Source organism: Phascolarctos cinereus, unplaced genomic scaffold, assembly GCF_003287225.1.
Source record: "Phascolarctos cinereus isolate Bilbo 61053 unplaced genomic scaffold, phaCin_HiC Scaffold_2;HRSCAF=192, whole genome shotgun sequence".
Classification (NCBI taxonomy): Eukaryota; Metazoa; Chordata; class Mammalia; order Diprotodontia; family Phascolarctidae; genus Phascolarctos; species Phascolarctos cinereus.
The window spans coordinates 247,105,414-247,122,411 of NW_027555625.1; the positions used below are offsets into that span (position 1 = coordinate 247,105,414).

The following is a 16,998-nucleotide window of genomic DNA, read 5'->3' on the forward strand; positions in this document are numbered from 1 at the left end:
AAATGGATCTTATGAAGATACCAACGACAGGCAGCATAGCATAGTGCTAGACTTGGAATCCAGAGACCAACGTTCAAATTTGAACTCAGACCCTTAACATCCATAAGACCCTAGATGAGTCAGCTAAATTCTCTCAACATGTTTGCTCATCTGAAAATTGGAATAATAACAGTTATCCTGCTTTGTTCAAAGCATGGCTATGAGGATCAAATGAGAAGGTATAGAAAGTTCTTTGTGAACTTTAAAGTACTCTATTAAAGTGCTATGCAATTATTACCATTTCATTCTTCTCAACTGATTTTAGAGGCAAAATTATTTCTATTTGTGTCTCCAGGGCTCCCTGTCTCTATTCTTACTGCCATTTTTAAAAAAAAAAAGGATTGAACTAGCAGCATTCATAAAATTACTCATTTATCAACACTTATGGGGGGGGGGAGTGTGTTCATAGCAACTTATCTCCTTTACAAATAATTGTATGACCTCAGGCAAGTTACTTCTTCATGAGCTTCTTTTCTTGTTAGAAAAACATGGTTAATAATACTTGTACTAAAGTGCAAAGTGATAGAAATGTGGGCATTGTGCTAATTGATTTCTAGGTTTCTCTCCAACGCTTTAATTCTATGACTTATCTAGAAACAGAGTTAAGGTCCTAACCCTACCTCCAAGTAGATTCTAAATCTGGAGAAGAGTAAAATAAGTGCTAGAGATAAAATGAGAGCAAAACCAGATGGAACAAATACAGATAAATTTGTTTTTAATAAAGGAGTTAATTTTCTTTCAATCCTATATAAAACAATAGCCATTAAAAACTTCATTTTTGAAAGTAAAATATTTACATATGAACAAGTAACTGTGCAAAATTTACAAGAAAAAAATGGAAAGACAGGATTTCCTAAAAGACAAAATAAAAGGTGTAACAGTTGTCAGGTATTGATAAAAATACTGATCAGCATTCAGTTTACACGCGAGGGGTAGGGAAGAGGGGGAGAGAGAGTCTAACATGGAAATTCACACAAAGAAAGCCAAAGTATTTACAGTCATAAAAGTACTATCAATAGACAATTTAATACAATAACCTCTGAAAATATAAAGAACCAATTAGTATATTTGTAATAAAAAAATAGGTACAAAGAAGGGACTTTGCTCTGGACATCTTTAAAGTTGGCCCACAGCTTGCATACAGTCTTTTAGCAAAATAATTATAGTTTACATAGCCATTTTTATGTTATGTGCCAAAAATTATGTACAATTACTGACAAAATACACCAACCATTTTTCAACACTTGATTCACACTGAGAAACAGTCTTTTGATGATTCTTCTCAACTTTGATTTTTTTTTTAATCTAAGCTTTCACTTTTAGCTAAAAAACACAGTGCAAGTAAAATATATTTATGCTGAAAAGGTTTTCATTTTTCTTTTAACTTTACAGCTTTACAAACTATAGCAAATAAAATGCTTTTTACAGATGCTAATAACACATTCAGAAGGAACCCTCCTTTATGGACTCTCAGGGCCTCGAATAAGCAGTATTGTGATTAAAAACTGAGGTTATGTTTCTAAAATTAATTGAATATTCCTCTTGAATTTTGAACGTTTTGGGGAAGGGAGGAAGATAAATAGTCTAAAAATCAGTTTGCTTTGCCAACTGACTATTTAAAAAATAAAATAGAAAAGTGAAATGAGGTCATCGGCTGTTGACATATATACCTATGTAGTAAGTATAGTTAAGTCAAACTGAACTAAAATGCACAAATAATGTTGTAACTGCTACAAGTCTGACAAAGGGCAGCTAATTATTTGCTAAACGATTCCATCAGTCTTTATATATGGCTTGTTTGGCAAGAAGGCCACTCAATCAAAGATGAGTTAAGATTTAATTGTCCTTTAATAATATCCACAGGCCTTTGTAAGTATTCTCACTGTTACAGAAATGGACTTTCTCTCATACTGAAGAGTTGATTTATAAACAGGAATATAAAACTGTTCCATGTAAAGAGGTGGCTGTTTTTTAAACAATATCCCATTTGCTTGTTACAAAAAAGGCGTAATCTGCAAATATATAAAAACGTCCCCAGGCGTCTCCATCAAAAATACCTTGATCTTTTCCATTTTACTTAAGGAATGCTTTGTATAGCAATAGTGAATGGCTTGTCTCTCGCTCATTTTCTAAACAAAATATGAGGTCCCTGAGGTTGACCCGTGTTATCCTTTGTCGCGTAAACTGTCTAGTCGTTCCAACTCCAGAACTGCCCGGGACTGCTGTACTTGTTCCAGATACCTATTGAGAAGAGAAAAGTAGGGGGAAAAGGTTTAAGGTTAATATTTTCAAGTACAGATGGTGAAAAATCCTAAAAAGAACACAGGGCTAAGAGTCAAGACTCAAATCCATTCTTCTGTCACTTACTAGCTTTGTGACCTTGGGCAAAACATGCAACTTTTCCTGAGATTTTGTTTATTTTTTTCTATGAAAAGAAGGGCTGCTGTGAGAACAGTGATTTCTTAAGTCTTATAGTGCTAGGTAAATGTGAGCTACTCCAAGTAGGCTTGTTTGTAAGAGGTTTTTCAAACGACAAAAGATGGATATAACTTCGGTATTTATTTCATTGCTCTCTTGCGTATGGGTCCAAACTCAAATTCTGAAGACACAGCATGAGAAGGGACAAGTTCATAGTGAACTAATTAGTCCTTATAGACAGGCTCCACCAATCACTGCTAGAGAACTGGAACTGATACCATAGTCCCCATTCCCACTACTGGGGAATTTCTGGTTGGACAGAAATATTACAAATGGTGGTTAGGTATTTAATACAATTAGGACATTTCAATGATTTTATGGGTTGAATTTACTTTAGTGGATGACCAAAGGGTCACCTAACATTTGAATACTAGCCAGAATGGAAAGAGATTGTTCTTCTAAGAACCTAAGTGTCAGAAGGGACCTCAGAGGCTATTCAGTCCAACTGATACCTGACCAAGAATCCTTTCTACCTCATCACCAATAGTCTCTGCTATTCCCCACTGAAGGTGGGGAACCCATTATCTCCCAAGCTAGACCCATTCTACTTCCAGAGAGCACTAATTCTTGAGAATTTTCCCCTTTTCTCAAGCTGAAATCTGGCTCTACACAACTTACACACACTGAAATAGTGCTGCTCACTAGCACAAGTCAAAATAAATCTAATCACTCTTCCTCATGTCAGTCTTTTAAACAGTAGGAGAAAAATATCAGGTTCCCCTGGAATCCTGGTCTTTTCTTCTCATTCATTTATTCAACAACATAAAACAAGTACCAGTTGTGTACCTGGCATTAGAGACACAAAGACAAAAAAGGAAAAAATCCCCTCCCCCAAGGAACTTACATTCTATCCAAATAATTAGCATTTACACATAATAGTAGAAACAAAATATATACAAAGTAATTTCCCAAAGGAGGGAACTAGCTACCATAAGGATCAGCACAGGCTTCCTGTAGAAAGTAGCATTGAGATTCTGTGAAGTATAGAATGCATGCTAGGAACGTCTAGTCTATGCAAAAGAACAAAGCTGTGAGATGGAACGCTGTATACAGAAAATAGCAAGTATGCTGGAACACAGGGTCCGTGAAGTTTTAAAAAGGAGAGAGAGGAAAGAATGAGTCTAGAAAGGTATACTAGGATCAGACTGTGAAGGGCTTTAGAAGCCAAACAAAAGAATTTATATTTTAAAACAAAGCCAAGAAGGTGGCAATGGATTTGGGGAATGACATGGTCAGAACTGTGCCTTAGAATCCTAATCTGACAGCTGTGTGGGAAATGAATTGAAAGGGGGGAGAGATTGGAGTCTAAGTGACTAATTAGAAAGCTATAATGTAAAAGTCCAGGGGAAGAGATGATGAGTACCTGAAATAGAATGGTAGCTGAATAAGTTGAGGAATAGATGCATACTGCGGAGGTAGAACTGACAAGACTTGGCAACCAACTGGATGTGAAAAACAATCAAAGATGACACCCAGATAGCAAACTTGGGCAATACTCCCAACAGAAAGAAGGAAGTTAGAAAGAAGAGATGATTTGGGGAGAAATGAGTTCTGTTTTGGATATACTGAGCTTGAGATGACTACGGAACATCCAGGGAGAGATTTACAAAAAGCTGGTGGTGATGCACAGCTAGAGTTCAGAAGGGAGATTCCGGCTAGATATAGAGATCTGAGACTTCTTTCAGTTACAGCCACTGAAGTAGCTCTGAATCCACTTAATTGCATTATGATATTCATAAGTGATAGATGATCCCATGGAAGCTAATGAAATCACTGGGATAGGGCACAAAGACAGAAAAGAGTCCAGAGCAAAGCCCTGAGGTAACCTCTCATATAGAAGGTAGAAAAAAAAATGATGATCTAGCCTCAGAGAAGAACCAGAATGGAACATTGTCAAAACCCAGGGAAGAGAGGATGGTCAACAGTGTCAAGTACTTACGAGAGATCAAGAAATATAAGGTCTAAGAAAAGGCCATTAGAGTTTGCAATTAGGAGATAATTAGTAATCTTGGAAAGAGAAATTTTCCCCATTTCTGCCGAACAGTCATCTGTGGCATGATTTCCAGTCCCCTTACCATTCTGGTTACCTTTTTCTAGACATGTTGTAGTTTGTCCTTCCTAAAATGTGATACTCAAAACTGGACATAGTATTCATTCTAGATATGATCCAATTAAGTTAGACACAGAGAGACTACTAACTCACCCCCAACCTCCTGCCGTACACATACTTTAATGCAGCCTAGGACAGCAGTAGATATTTTTTTTAACATGTACCAATGTTGACTCATTGTGAGCTTCCAATCCACTAAAACTCCCCAAATTTTTTTCATGTGAACTATTGTCTAGGTATGTGTCTCTCATCTCGAAGTTATGAAATTATTTGAACTCAAGTAAAGAACTTAATATTTATTTCTAATAAATTTCATCTTGGTAGATTTAACTCACTTGTTCTAGTCTGTCAAGGTTTTCTTAGATTTTGATTCTATTAGTAATATCCCTGTCAGGGTAATGTCATCTGCAAATTTGCAAAGTTTCCCATATACTCCTTCAAGCCAGCAATAAAATCACTGAAGAAGGACAAATCCATGAGGCATTCCACTAGAGACCATATGGCCAAAAACTTTTCTTTGGATTTAGTCATTGAATCAGCTTTGAATCCACCTAACCCACATCTTGTGAACAATGATATCATGAAATACTGCTATATCTGTGGCATTCCTCTGAACTCCCAGCCACATTAGCATATTCAAAAAATAAAGGTAATAAGTAAGATATGACCTCTTCATGATGAAGTCACTAGCTCTCAGTGATTATCATTCCCTTTTCTAAAGAATTACAAATCACCCCTCTGATTCCTGGCAAAATTCTAGACTCTATCATTATGGTCAAACTCAATAAGCCTTTAGTTTTGAGAACTCACAGGATCACACTTGCCTATCACTTATTCTATAAGACATTTCCCATTCTCTATGATCTTTCAAAGATCACAAAGGATCAATAATCGCTTCTGTCATTTCTTTCAGCACCCAATGATGTAGTTTGTCCAGGCCTAGTGATGTATTAACATATGGCAGGTTACCTTCAATTTTCTTTCCATCCACTCCCTTATCTTGAATCTTGATTCCCTCTCAAAAATTTTTGTCTTTCTAGTTCAAGGACCATTATGCTTGGCACAGAAAACAGAAGTAGTAGTTCTACTTTCTCATGATGGTTCATTATTGTCCTATCTTTTCTTTGATTTGCCCTCAGCACAGATTATTTAAAAAATAAAATAAAGGCTTTTTGTTGCCCATAGCACTCATTGCCAAAATAGAATTATTCTGAATTGTAGTGCCCCTGACACTCTTCTTACAGTATTCTATTTTTATATTCCTTCTATTCCTTGACCTAATTTCTTCCATATTCTATATGCGTACTTAGAATCTAAATTGGTTAATTACTTCCCTATGCATCCACATATCTTGACATATATTTTTTTCCTAGTTTGAATAGTTTGCATTTATGTCTTAACAACTGCATCACTAAGAGCTTCCCACGTAGAATTTTAGGTCACATGATTCTACTTATCCTTTCTAATGACCCTTTGAAATACAATCTCCCAAAATCTAGAGTATGGGTCATAATAGGTCCAGCTTTCCTCTGTTTCTCTATCATGAATTCTAAGATGGAAAATCTGGACATAAATAACTATTACATCATTCCTACTTCAGCAGCTTATTCGCCAGAAACAAGTCTAAAACAGCAGTGTCCCTTGTATTTTCTCCACCTCTTAAAATGAAATTACTTATGGCATTCAAGAATTTATCAGCTGTTCTGCTTTTGGCAAAGAAATAGTTTGGAAAGTTGAAGTCCTCCATTCCAGATAGACGACTGACAGATAAAATCAAGTTTTCCTGACAGGTTTATCATGTATTTTCCAAACACACTGGTAAATTTCTTTCTGTTTAGGTAGTTTCTAATATACTCCCATGATAATATTACTTCTATTTCTCCCTCTGCTAAGCTTCACTCTAGTGCTCTCCACCATGGTTCAATCACTACTGCTGCCCCATTTGGGTTTCTGGATTTCCCTATATGAGTATATCTTAAATACATTGCTATTTTGCAACTTCTTGTATCTATTTTGTCCACTTGCTCTTCTTTAACAAATCAACAAAATTTATTGTTAATGGTACCCTTTAAACCTGACAGTGAGTTAAAGTACACTTCAAATGTGTTCAGTGCTTCAAAGATCACTGGTGTGAGTATTTCTCAACTGACTGTACATATAGTTTTTTTTAATCTTGCATCCATTAGAATGTGAACTACTTAAGGGCAGAGACAGTGATTATGCCTTCCTTTGTATCCCCAGCAGTTAACATAGTGCTTGGCACATAGTAAGTGTCTGTTGACTTTCTGTGAACTGACCTCACATAATACTGAAAAGAAAATATGAATGGAATGAAACCAGGAACACATTTAGAAAATATAGGAACACAGGTACAGAAGGAACTTAGAGATCATTTAGTCCAACTCACTCCTTTCACAAACAAAATTAATATATTCCCAAGAGTAAAAGGATCATGATGGAGAATACTTGTGTGGAGCTCAAATACTAATGTGCTATTTGGAATAAATGGATTTAAACATTAAATTTATGAATTTGACAATATAACAGCATTAACATAAATAGTTGCAGTACACTAGGCAATGTGACATATGAAGAAGTACCGCTTCATTTTTAAACTGTGTACTGAAAAGCAGTAAATGCTTATGGCCAGCAGATGGCATGCAGAGCTCATAAAACCTACCGAAGCCACACTTAAATTAAGATACTGTGACTTTTAATTGGAATTATTTCAGAGAACATTTTGCCCCTCTCCCCCAAAAGTCTACCTCTTTAACACAATATTCTTCTGGTGATATACAGGTGAATCATGGAACACCACAACTTCAGAATTAAAGATATACATAGCTCAAAGGGCAATGGAAAGACATGGTAGGCATGTGATAGGGCTACTGCATGTTACTAACGATGACATGTTCAAGAAGTTTATTGGTCTGCTAAATGAGAAAGAACGGCAACAGAAGGACAGTTGAATGGCTATAGGGAATCCCTTAAATATTAAAAGAACCACAGAAAGGTCTCCAGTACATCAGACATATCCTCTAAGAATGATTTATAAAAAGATTGGGACAAAGATCATCCAATATGAAAAGAGATGGGTGTAGCTAGGTGGTGCAGCGACTAGAGCTCTGGCCTTGGAGTCAAGATGATCTGAGTTCAAATCCAGCCTCAGACACTTAACACGTACTATGTGACCCTGGGCAAGTCACTTAACCCCGACTGCCTAAGCAGATAAATAAATGAATAAATAAATAAATAAATGAAAAGAGACAGAAGGGCTATAATCTTCACTGGTGAAGGAATGAACCACACTGATAAAGGCAGAGCTCAACTAAAATACATATGAAGAAAGTAGTAATGAATGTTATTAAAGATTTGAATACATTATTAATATATCACATTAGTATCTTTACAAACTTGAAATTCTAAAGCAAATTAAGATCAACTGGATTAACAGTCACTTGTTCTGAATGAAAAGTTCTTCCTATTACCTTTATTCCTCCTATGTCACTGTCTACTTAGTCTTGAAATTCTATTCAAGTGACTGGAAATGTTATTTCAACAAAGGGACCTAGGACACATGCTCAGTGAGAATGAGGTATACCATAAATGTCCTGTCCCACTGACACTATCTGAAGCTGACTAATGGGAAGTCCACTTCCCATACATACAATCAATAGTGCAGGAAACCAATTTTTAAAAAGGAGTGTGAAAAACAAGCCTCTATCTTGATATCCTGACTGAAACTGTACTCTATCCCTAAACTGCCAGTGGGGGCTAATTCAGAAATAGCGCAAAATAGCAATAGAGATCTGAGAAGGTTACCAGTCTGCATCTTAAGAAAGATGCAAACAAGGACACTGAGGTCAGAAAAATTAAGAGATACATCAAATACAGAGCTGTAAGACAGGAATAAGAAGAACTTTGTGGGAATGATAAAATTCTGGAGCCAGTTTCTAAAGAGTTGATTCTTTTTTCTGGGAATGGTATTACTTGTGGAATTATTATTCTAAGTTACTTGTGGAAAATCAGGCTGCTTATTTGATTGGTGACACTGCGGGCACTCAAACAAGGCAATGAGTTTTCCCATTCATTTCTGGTTTTCCAAGAATAGCTATAAAAGAGTACAGATACTTTGTCTAAATCTAGACATGTATAAGATGTCTCCTTCATTAGAATATGAGATCCTTAAGGACAGGAAATGTTTACAATTTTTCTTTGTAGCACTAGTATTTAGTATAGTGCCTAGCCAATAATAAGTGCTTAATAAAAACATACTGATTAATATAAAAGCAATCCTGAAATGAGTCATCTATAATGTGTCTAGATAGCCAGGATCCATTCACGTATAGAGAGAATGAATGGAAAAAATAAAGACTAAATAGATTAAAGGAAGAGACAGAAAGCAAAGAAATTTTTTCATTCATAGAAGACCATAATCACTACTGCATCAGGAGGCCCTTAAACTAATGAAAAGAACAGACATCTATCAAACACTCTTAACCCATCTTCTGAATCAAGAAAACACTGTAAAACTATGACTTTTACCTAATTAGGTTTCAAAATCCCTTTAACATTAAAAGATCCATTTGTAAACCTCTATCTAATACAGAAAATCATATATGCCACACCTTGTAATCAGCCTTTACAAAGTGCATGCAAATAAAAAAGACACAGAATGAAGAATATCAAGTTATAATTGGTTACAACAGCCTACTTGTATGAGTTAAAAATCAAGTGGTTCTGGAAAGATTAGATTTGCAAACTGCAAGCTTATTTAATTAAACAATAATTTGGCAGCATGCTTATTCAATAAATATGCTGAACACAAATAACGTGTCAGGTCCTATGTTAGGCACTGGGTAGATATAATGATACACAGCATGATGCCTGCTTTCAAATGAAAAAACAAATTGAAAAGCATTCACACATAGTAGCCTCTTAACAAATGTTTGTTCCTTTTCCCCTTGAGGAGTTTTCAAATATAATATACAAAATGTAAAAGATAAGTAGCAACAAAGGTTAGGAAAGTATGGAGCAGAGAGAGGTAACTTCTAGCTTCAGAGATCAAGGAAGGCTTCATGGAAGATCTACCATTTAAGCTGAGAAGGATTTAAATAAGCAGAGATGAGGAAACGCATTCGAGGGAAAGGGAATGCCATGAACAAAGGCATGGAGATGAACACAGAATGTGTTCAGAGAAAACTGAGTCATCCAGTTTGGGGCATCATGCAAATGAAGGAAGAGTGGTGGGAGAAGGATGAGAAGGCAGGCTGGAGCCAGACTGTAAAAGGCTTCTAATTCTAGGCTACTGAATTCATAATTTATTCAGTAGGAAACGAGAAAACAATGTAAAGCTTTTGAGGAATGGAATTTACATTCATAGCTATGAAATGAAAAGGTAACATTTACATGATGAAGTTGGTGGGAAGGGAAATACAGTAGAAGGTAGGCACATAAATCAAGGCCTCCAACAGTCCAGTTAACAGACAATGAAGGCCTATCCCAGGGAGACAAGAGATATTTTCTAGGTAGGAAAAACAGAACTTCAAACCAGAATGGACAAAGGGAATGAAGTAGAGCCATTAAAAGAAACAAACAGTGGAGGAGAGAAGGAGGGGGTGTACAGGACATGATAGACTACTGTTGGTCAGTTTTATATAACTCTTTTCCTTTATTACAAAGCATGTAATTTTCCCTTTTGGGGGGGGGTGTTTACAGATTGGGAAGTAACCATGGGGTTAAAGAAAAGTTTCAATAAAATTTAAAAATGAACTTAAGTAATTTTAAGACATCAAAAGGTATCTTCTAATGATCAAAGTCAAAATACCACACAGTTCCTAAAGTGTGCTTACATTCTTAATGTTAATTTGAAATATTAAAATGTACAGACTCTAATTTTACATTAAACCAAGAATTTCCTATACTTCTTCAGACCTTAATTCTTTTAGCTAATTTCCATTTTTTTCCTTAAATTAGATTACTGGGGCAAAAAAATCTACTTCAAAAATTGCAAAATAAATTCCTATGTGCAAGTATATCTTATCTTGTAGTTAATAATTATAATTTGCAACTTATCCACACTTAGAGGGATAAACTATTATTTTCCATTTACTATAACCCTTCCTCCTCTCCCAACCTGCCAATGCACCCTAAGAACTCCTGGGCCTTGCCATTTCCCCTGCAGCTGAATTGTCCTACATGTGCAATCTCTTTCAATTAGCGTGTGAGCTCTTGGAGAGCAGGGACTGTCTTCTCTGTCTATCTGTACCCTCAGCATTTCGCTCATAAGTGCTTAATAAATGTTCTTTCATTCATTCATACTATCCACCCACATATCAGTCTCATGATATCTCATCATGGTGTGATGGTGACTAAGTTCTTGAAAGGTATTCCATTAAAACAAATGTTTTTGCCCCTAACAAAATGTAAGCTCCTTGGGGGTGACATTTATTTTTGTCTTTGCATTCCTAGCACATAAAGGGCACTCAATACATGTGTGATGGATGACCTGAATCAAGGGTATAATAAGAACAGATAGGTCAGAAGACCTTTTCTCCCCACTGCATAAGAACCAAGCGCATTTGTTAAAGGTCTTATCTTTAGTGACTGAAAGAATTCAGGAGTATGAGGTGAAGCACTGTAGCTGGTCTTAACAGATGGAAAAGGTTGAGGGAAAGAAGTGATCTAAAGGAAACAGGTCCAAAATTATAAGAATAATTACAGATTCAAGTCCCTCAAATCAGCAGCAATTATGTTTTCCTCAAATATTAGAACGCAAGCTAATACATAGGCTAAAGTTTAATGTCAAATCCTCTTCTGATTGTTAGAGGAAATATAACTGTTATCTACTTTGATCCAACAGTTTTCCAAAGGCATCCTAATATTCTTGTTTTCATGTTAAAACAATGAAAGGACAAATGCAACAGATCCCACCCTCCCAAAAAAGAATTCAAATATACTATTTAAGTGAGTAAGTCAACAATTTATAAACTAACATTTACTTTAGAAACACATTATTAAGCTAAAAGAGAAACTCAGCCTAATAATCTACATAGGGAAAACTAAGTAAATGAAGAATACCCATTGTTCTATGATAGGAAGTTGGATACATGTATCTTGGACATATACTACAGATGGACAATGAACTAGGCCCAGAATTGAATAGAAGTAAAAAATAAATTAAAATGCATTTGGGAAATTGAAAATCATTCTCAACGAGCCCAAGTTTTTTCCTAACGCAAAAACCTATCTATTTGACACAAGTATTCTTTGGGCAATGCTACATGACTATGAAAAATAATGGCTAATAAAGCACTTTCCAAATATTATCTCATTTGGTCCTCACTACAATCCTGGAAGGTAGGATTTTACAAATAAGGAAACTGAATTTAAGTAACTTGCCCCAGGTCCCATAGCTAACTTAAGCCTGAGGTGGTATTTGCATTCAGGTCTTCCTGACTCCAGATCTAGCACTCTATCCATTGCACCACATAGCTACCTAGATAATACTGCAATGTCAGAAGAACAAAAACTGCAGCTCACACTAAGAATTATGGAAAAACACATGGCATGCATAAACAAGGTACAGCAAATTACCAAGGATGACGTATAACCAGAAAAAGAGTCAGGCTGATTACGTAGTGTGAGCAACAGAAAACAAAATGGACACCTCACATACTACACTGGTAGGCAGGGCTTGTTGAAAGACCTAAAGAAAGGCCTCCAGCATAGTGTGGTAAGCCCACTTGGAGAACATGTACAGGAGTCACAGGAGATGAGAAGACAGGTTTGGATTATGACCTCTACTGTTTGAAAGACTACCCACATCAACCTATTAGAAATCTGCTAAAGAATAAAACAGAAATGTCCTCTTTTATATTCTTCTCAAGTCATAACCTAGACCCATGTTCTCAAAGCATGGTCGATATAAACTGATGATAACAAAAGCAAAGTGACAATACTTTCAAATTAGGATATATTTATTAGCTTAAGAGGTCCAAATCAAATATTATCTTAAAAGGGGTATGCGTAAATGACCTGTACACCAAAGCAGCCATCAGTGTACAGCATCAATATCACATAAAATGTTATAAGAGGCATTAATGTAAATTATTTCTTTAGGGAAACTTGTGAAATTCTAAAGTGATCTACCTAAAAATTATAAGCAATCTTAGTTGTTCCATCTAGGTTTGAAAGTTAATACTTTTCAATACTTTTCAAGCAACTGGTACATAAATTTTGCTTCAGTTACCACTAATGTTAAAGTAGATGAATAACAGTTTGGGCTAGGTTATTAACGCAGAAAAAGGAAACAAGAGAAATATATATCACAAAAATCAAACTGGGAAAAAAAAACTTCAAACTGAAATTTCTTACCTAAGTTGTTAATAATTACCAGGAAAATTTTCAATCAAAAAATGCAAATTAAAGCAACTCTGAGGTGCTACTCATATATATTAACTTGGCACACAAAAAAAGTTAAATGAAATATAAATCAATGATCCTGGGGTTGGTTGTGGAGAAAAAAGTATATTCATTCATTGCTGGTGTAAATCCAAAATTTTTTAATCTTTTTGGAGAACAATCTGGTAGTACACAGTAAAAATTTTAAAAAATTATTATCCCTTTGACCCAATAATTTGTTGCGAATATATCCCTAAAATGTTATTTAAAAAAAAAAAACAAAAAAGAAAAAAGATCTGTTTAAAGAATTTCATAGCAACACTAGATATAAATGCAAAGAAAACTGGAAGTACCCTAACTACTCAATAATAGGAAAATGGTTAAATCAGGATGCATTAATGCAATGGAACATTTGTATACTGCTATTAAGACTGACAAGTATTGGGGCAGCTAGGTGGCACAGTGGACACAGCACCAGGCCTGGATTCAGGAGGACCTGAGTTGAAATTCGGCCTCAGACACATAACACTTACTAGCTGGGTGACCCTGGGCAAGTCACTTAACCCCACTGCCTAGCAAAAAAAGACAAAAACAAAAACAAAAGACTGACAAGTATAAAGAATACCAAGAAATTTAGAATGGCATTTATGATGTAATTCAAAGTGAACAAAGCAGAACTAGAAGAATGAAATATACGTTAACTATGATCATAGGCAAAAACAAAAAACAATGAATAGACAAAGAATCCTAATAGGGACTTAAAGAGAAGAACTAAAAATGTATTACTTTATACAATTGAAACTGACTAATTGGCTTAGTTGACTAATAAGCTCAGTTGTTTTTATTGACATTCTAGGTTAGGTTTCTAATAGTTTTTTTTTAATGCTATATTTTCATGTCACTTCCTTTTCAACTCTTATTTACATGCTTTAAAATTAGTCTTATCCTCCCATCCTAAACTGCATCACCAAACATCTTGGCAAAGTAAAACTGTTTATATAATCTGAATACAAGAAATTAACTTTTTGATAGATGATATGTAAAGTTCTTTTCAGCTCTAAAATTCTCTAACTCTACTGTACCTCTGTCCCTGATCCAGGTCCCGGAGAATCCACTTTCCTTTTCTTCCTAGGACCAATTGCTGCCAATGCTGTTAAGTTGGCATCCCTTTGCCTCATCTGTGCTAGCTCTTGTTGCTGCATCTGTTTTTGAAAAAGCAAAAGAAAATGTTAACTATAATTATTTATTATACATGTTATACAAAAATACAATACAGAAATATAACAAAACATACCTCCTTTGCCTTCTGTTTCAACCTAAGTTGTTCTGGATCTTCTTGCCTAGATCGAGACTATATTTTGAAAGAATAAAAAGGGAAAAGGGAGAAAAAACAAGAAACTAAGTTACAACCAAAACTTTTCTATTTTCAAAGATCATATTTTATTGCCTAGAAATTATTTTTTCCTTTATATTTCTCAGCATGAAACTACCACCAATGGAGGCAATGTGCACTTCACAGGTGCATCAAATGACCCTAATTTCTAGACTCAAGGACTTTTTAATGTGTCAATAGTCAGAATTTTAGGGCTGCAAGTAAGAGGGGGAAAGAAGCCTCTGAAAAGTCAACAAAAATGATCTTAGGCCTAATGAAATTTAACTAAATTTTCTTACTGGTCATTTTAAGATATTAAACACAATTCAATCAGAGTCCTATGAGCTAAGCACAAACCTGTTATGAAGGATAAGAACCATGTTATAGCAAACTTTTAAATTCATATGAAGTTTGGGAACATGATTTAAATTGTGTACAATCCAAATTAACTAAATATTAGTCAAAGAGCTTTGTAAAAATTAGGTTTAACCACCCTGGGGGAATTTTTGGTTTTTTCTAGGTCAAAATGCAACCCTTAGCACAAAAACTACTAAACAACTGAATCAAGTCTTCTACGGAACTAGAAAAGCACCCTAGACCTAGTAAACAATTAAATAACATTGATGATGATGCACAAATCAACACTTTAAGGATAAATAAATTCAGAATTTTGTGCTAGTCAAGAGTGACCATTTTGTAGATTTATTTTTTGTTTTATTCTAGGAGTAAAGAAAGGGAAAAACTGTGATACACAATGTAGCTCAGATATTGCCATTTGCTTATAGAGTTTTATATCGTACCCTTTTTTGGATAATTCAACATTAGAACCTTGAAAAACGCAAGAAACATTAAACTTAAGCCACTGTTTTGGGGGATAAAAATCTTAGGATTCCCACATTCTTCAGTGGAAACTTTTCAAATGAAACGTACCCACTCAGTTCATATGTAAAAGAGGCAGGATTTGAACCTGGGCCCTCTGCTTCTAAAGCCAGTAAAGTGGCCTTCACATTGACTCTTATGAAGGAGAAATGAATGGCTCCTGCAGTAAGAGCCAGCAGAACCATTTAATCTTGTTGGCTCTATAAATCCCACTGGGTCTGAAATCCAAGCACTTGCCTTTGCCGCTCGCATTAAAATTTCTCTCTCTTGTTCATCTTTCCTCTGTTTTTCAATTTGATCAAGTTGTTCAAAGAATTTGAGCTGTGCCCGGACATCACTTGCCTGTTCATATCTTTCATCATCCTACAAGAAAAGCAAAAGTACTCTTAATTACAAATTTGAAAATATAATATTCAGAAGCTTACACAACACATCTGAACAAGACTCCATATGACTAATACTAATTCCCTTCCATGACCTTTTTCTAGAGTTCATTTTTAGTCACAGAAACAAATATGACCTGTTCTCTAATCTCACTAGGATATGACTTTTAAGTCTAATATTAAATATCAAGAAAGTACTATCTAATAGAAAATAAAAATTGAATCTCACCATTTTGAGAACCCTTCTTTACAAAATTAAACTAATAAAAATAAAATATTAATGTTTACTATGTGAAAATTAACTAGAGTTCAAAATGTTTACCTATTGCTGGCTAACCTTAACTGCTATATTACCCCCTAAAATGGCAATTCATGTTCTTTCTGAATGTAAAGTTATGTTTTAAGAGTTTTATGGTGCTCAAATTTATATTTTTCAATGTAGGTGATATTTTGGCTCAATGAGTATATGAAGCTGGGTTGTAATAATCTCTTCCAATCCTCCACCAATCAGGGAAAGACATATAGAAGGAAGCAATGGGATAAGATGTGTGTAAAGAAAAAGAAAATGTAACAGCTGCATAGTTGTCCCTGCGTCTAGCCAGTCATCTCAATATATCAGGCCTTTGGATATAGAGTCTTTTGTCCTGTGCGGTGACTAGATTAACGTAACTATTTAAAAAAGATATTTAGTAACAGCACAAAATGATCCTCCAACTTCGAAAGCAGTGAGTCTGTTAATAATCTCCCTTAGTCTACTATATAACTATTATTCAGTTCTCTATGTCTCTTTCACAAATTTAGAATACCATGAACAAAAACAATGAAAATTTTCTTGAAAGCTATTATCGTGAAAAACTCAAAATACTCTCAAAAGAGATACAATTGGCACCTAAGTTACCTCAGCACCCTTAGTTTATATTGAAAACCTTTCTTCATAGTCTCTGTCACAGAGCCAGCCTACTGTCTACACCCACCTTAACTCCACTGTTAATAAAATAAAGTGTCATTACCTTATAAGAAAGATTCTTTTGTTGGGCAGTTTCTGATACTTTTTCTACGAGGTTTTGTAGCCTTTGCTGTGTTGCATGTGACACATAACTTACTACATCAGGATGCAGTTCTGTTATTCCATGCTTTTTACCTAGGGTCAAAGTTTACACTGTAAGAGTTTCCATAATGGTTTAAACCCTTCGCTCCATGACTTGTTTTTTTCAGACTTTCTCCCCCAATCACTCAAGTTATGTAGTATTAAATATGAAGATAAGTATTTCAAAGTAGGAAAAAAAATGACGCGAACATAAAACTAGTGATAATGATCACTATGAAACACATAG

At 35.1% G+C, this 16,998-nt stretch overlaps 1 protein-coding gene across 1 annotated transcript in view; it reads right to left on the minus strand.

Annotated features, from left to right (window-relative positions):
* Positions 1–737: 737 nt before the first annotated feature.
* TAF4 (TATA-box binding protein associated factor 4) overlaps positions 738–16,998 on the minus strand; it is a 144,839-nt gene continuing 128,578 nt past the window's right edge. The window contains 5 exon segments of the mRNA XM_020981506.2: positions 738–2,280; positions 14,113–14,232; positions 14,325–14,381; positions 15,519–15,644; positions 16,675–16,805. Of these exon segments, the coding sequence (XP_020837165.1) occupies positions 2,113–2,280; positions 14,113–14,232; positions 14,325–14,381; positions 15,519–15,644; positions 16,675–16,805 (602 nt within the window). The 3' untranslated portion in view covers positions 738–2,112.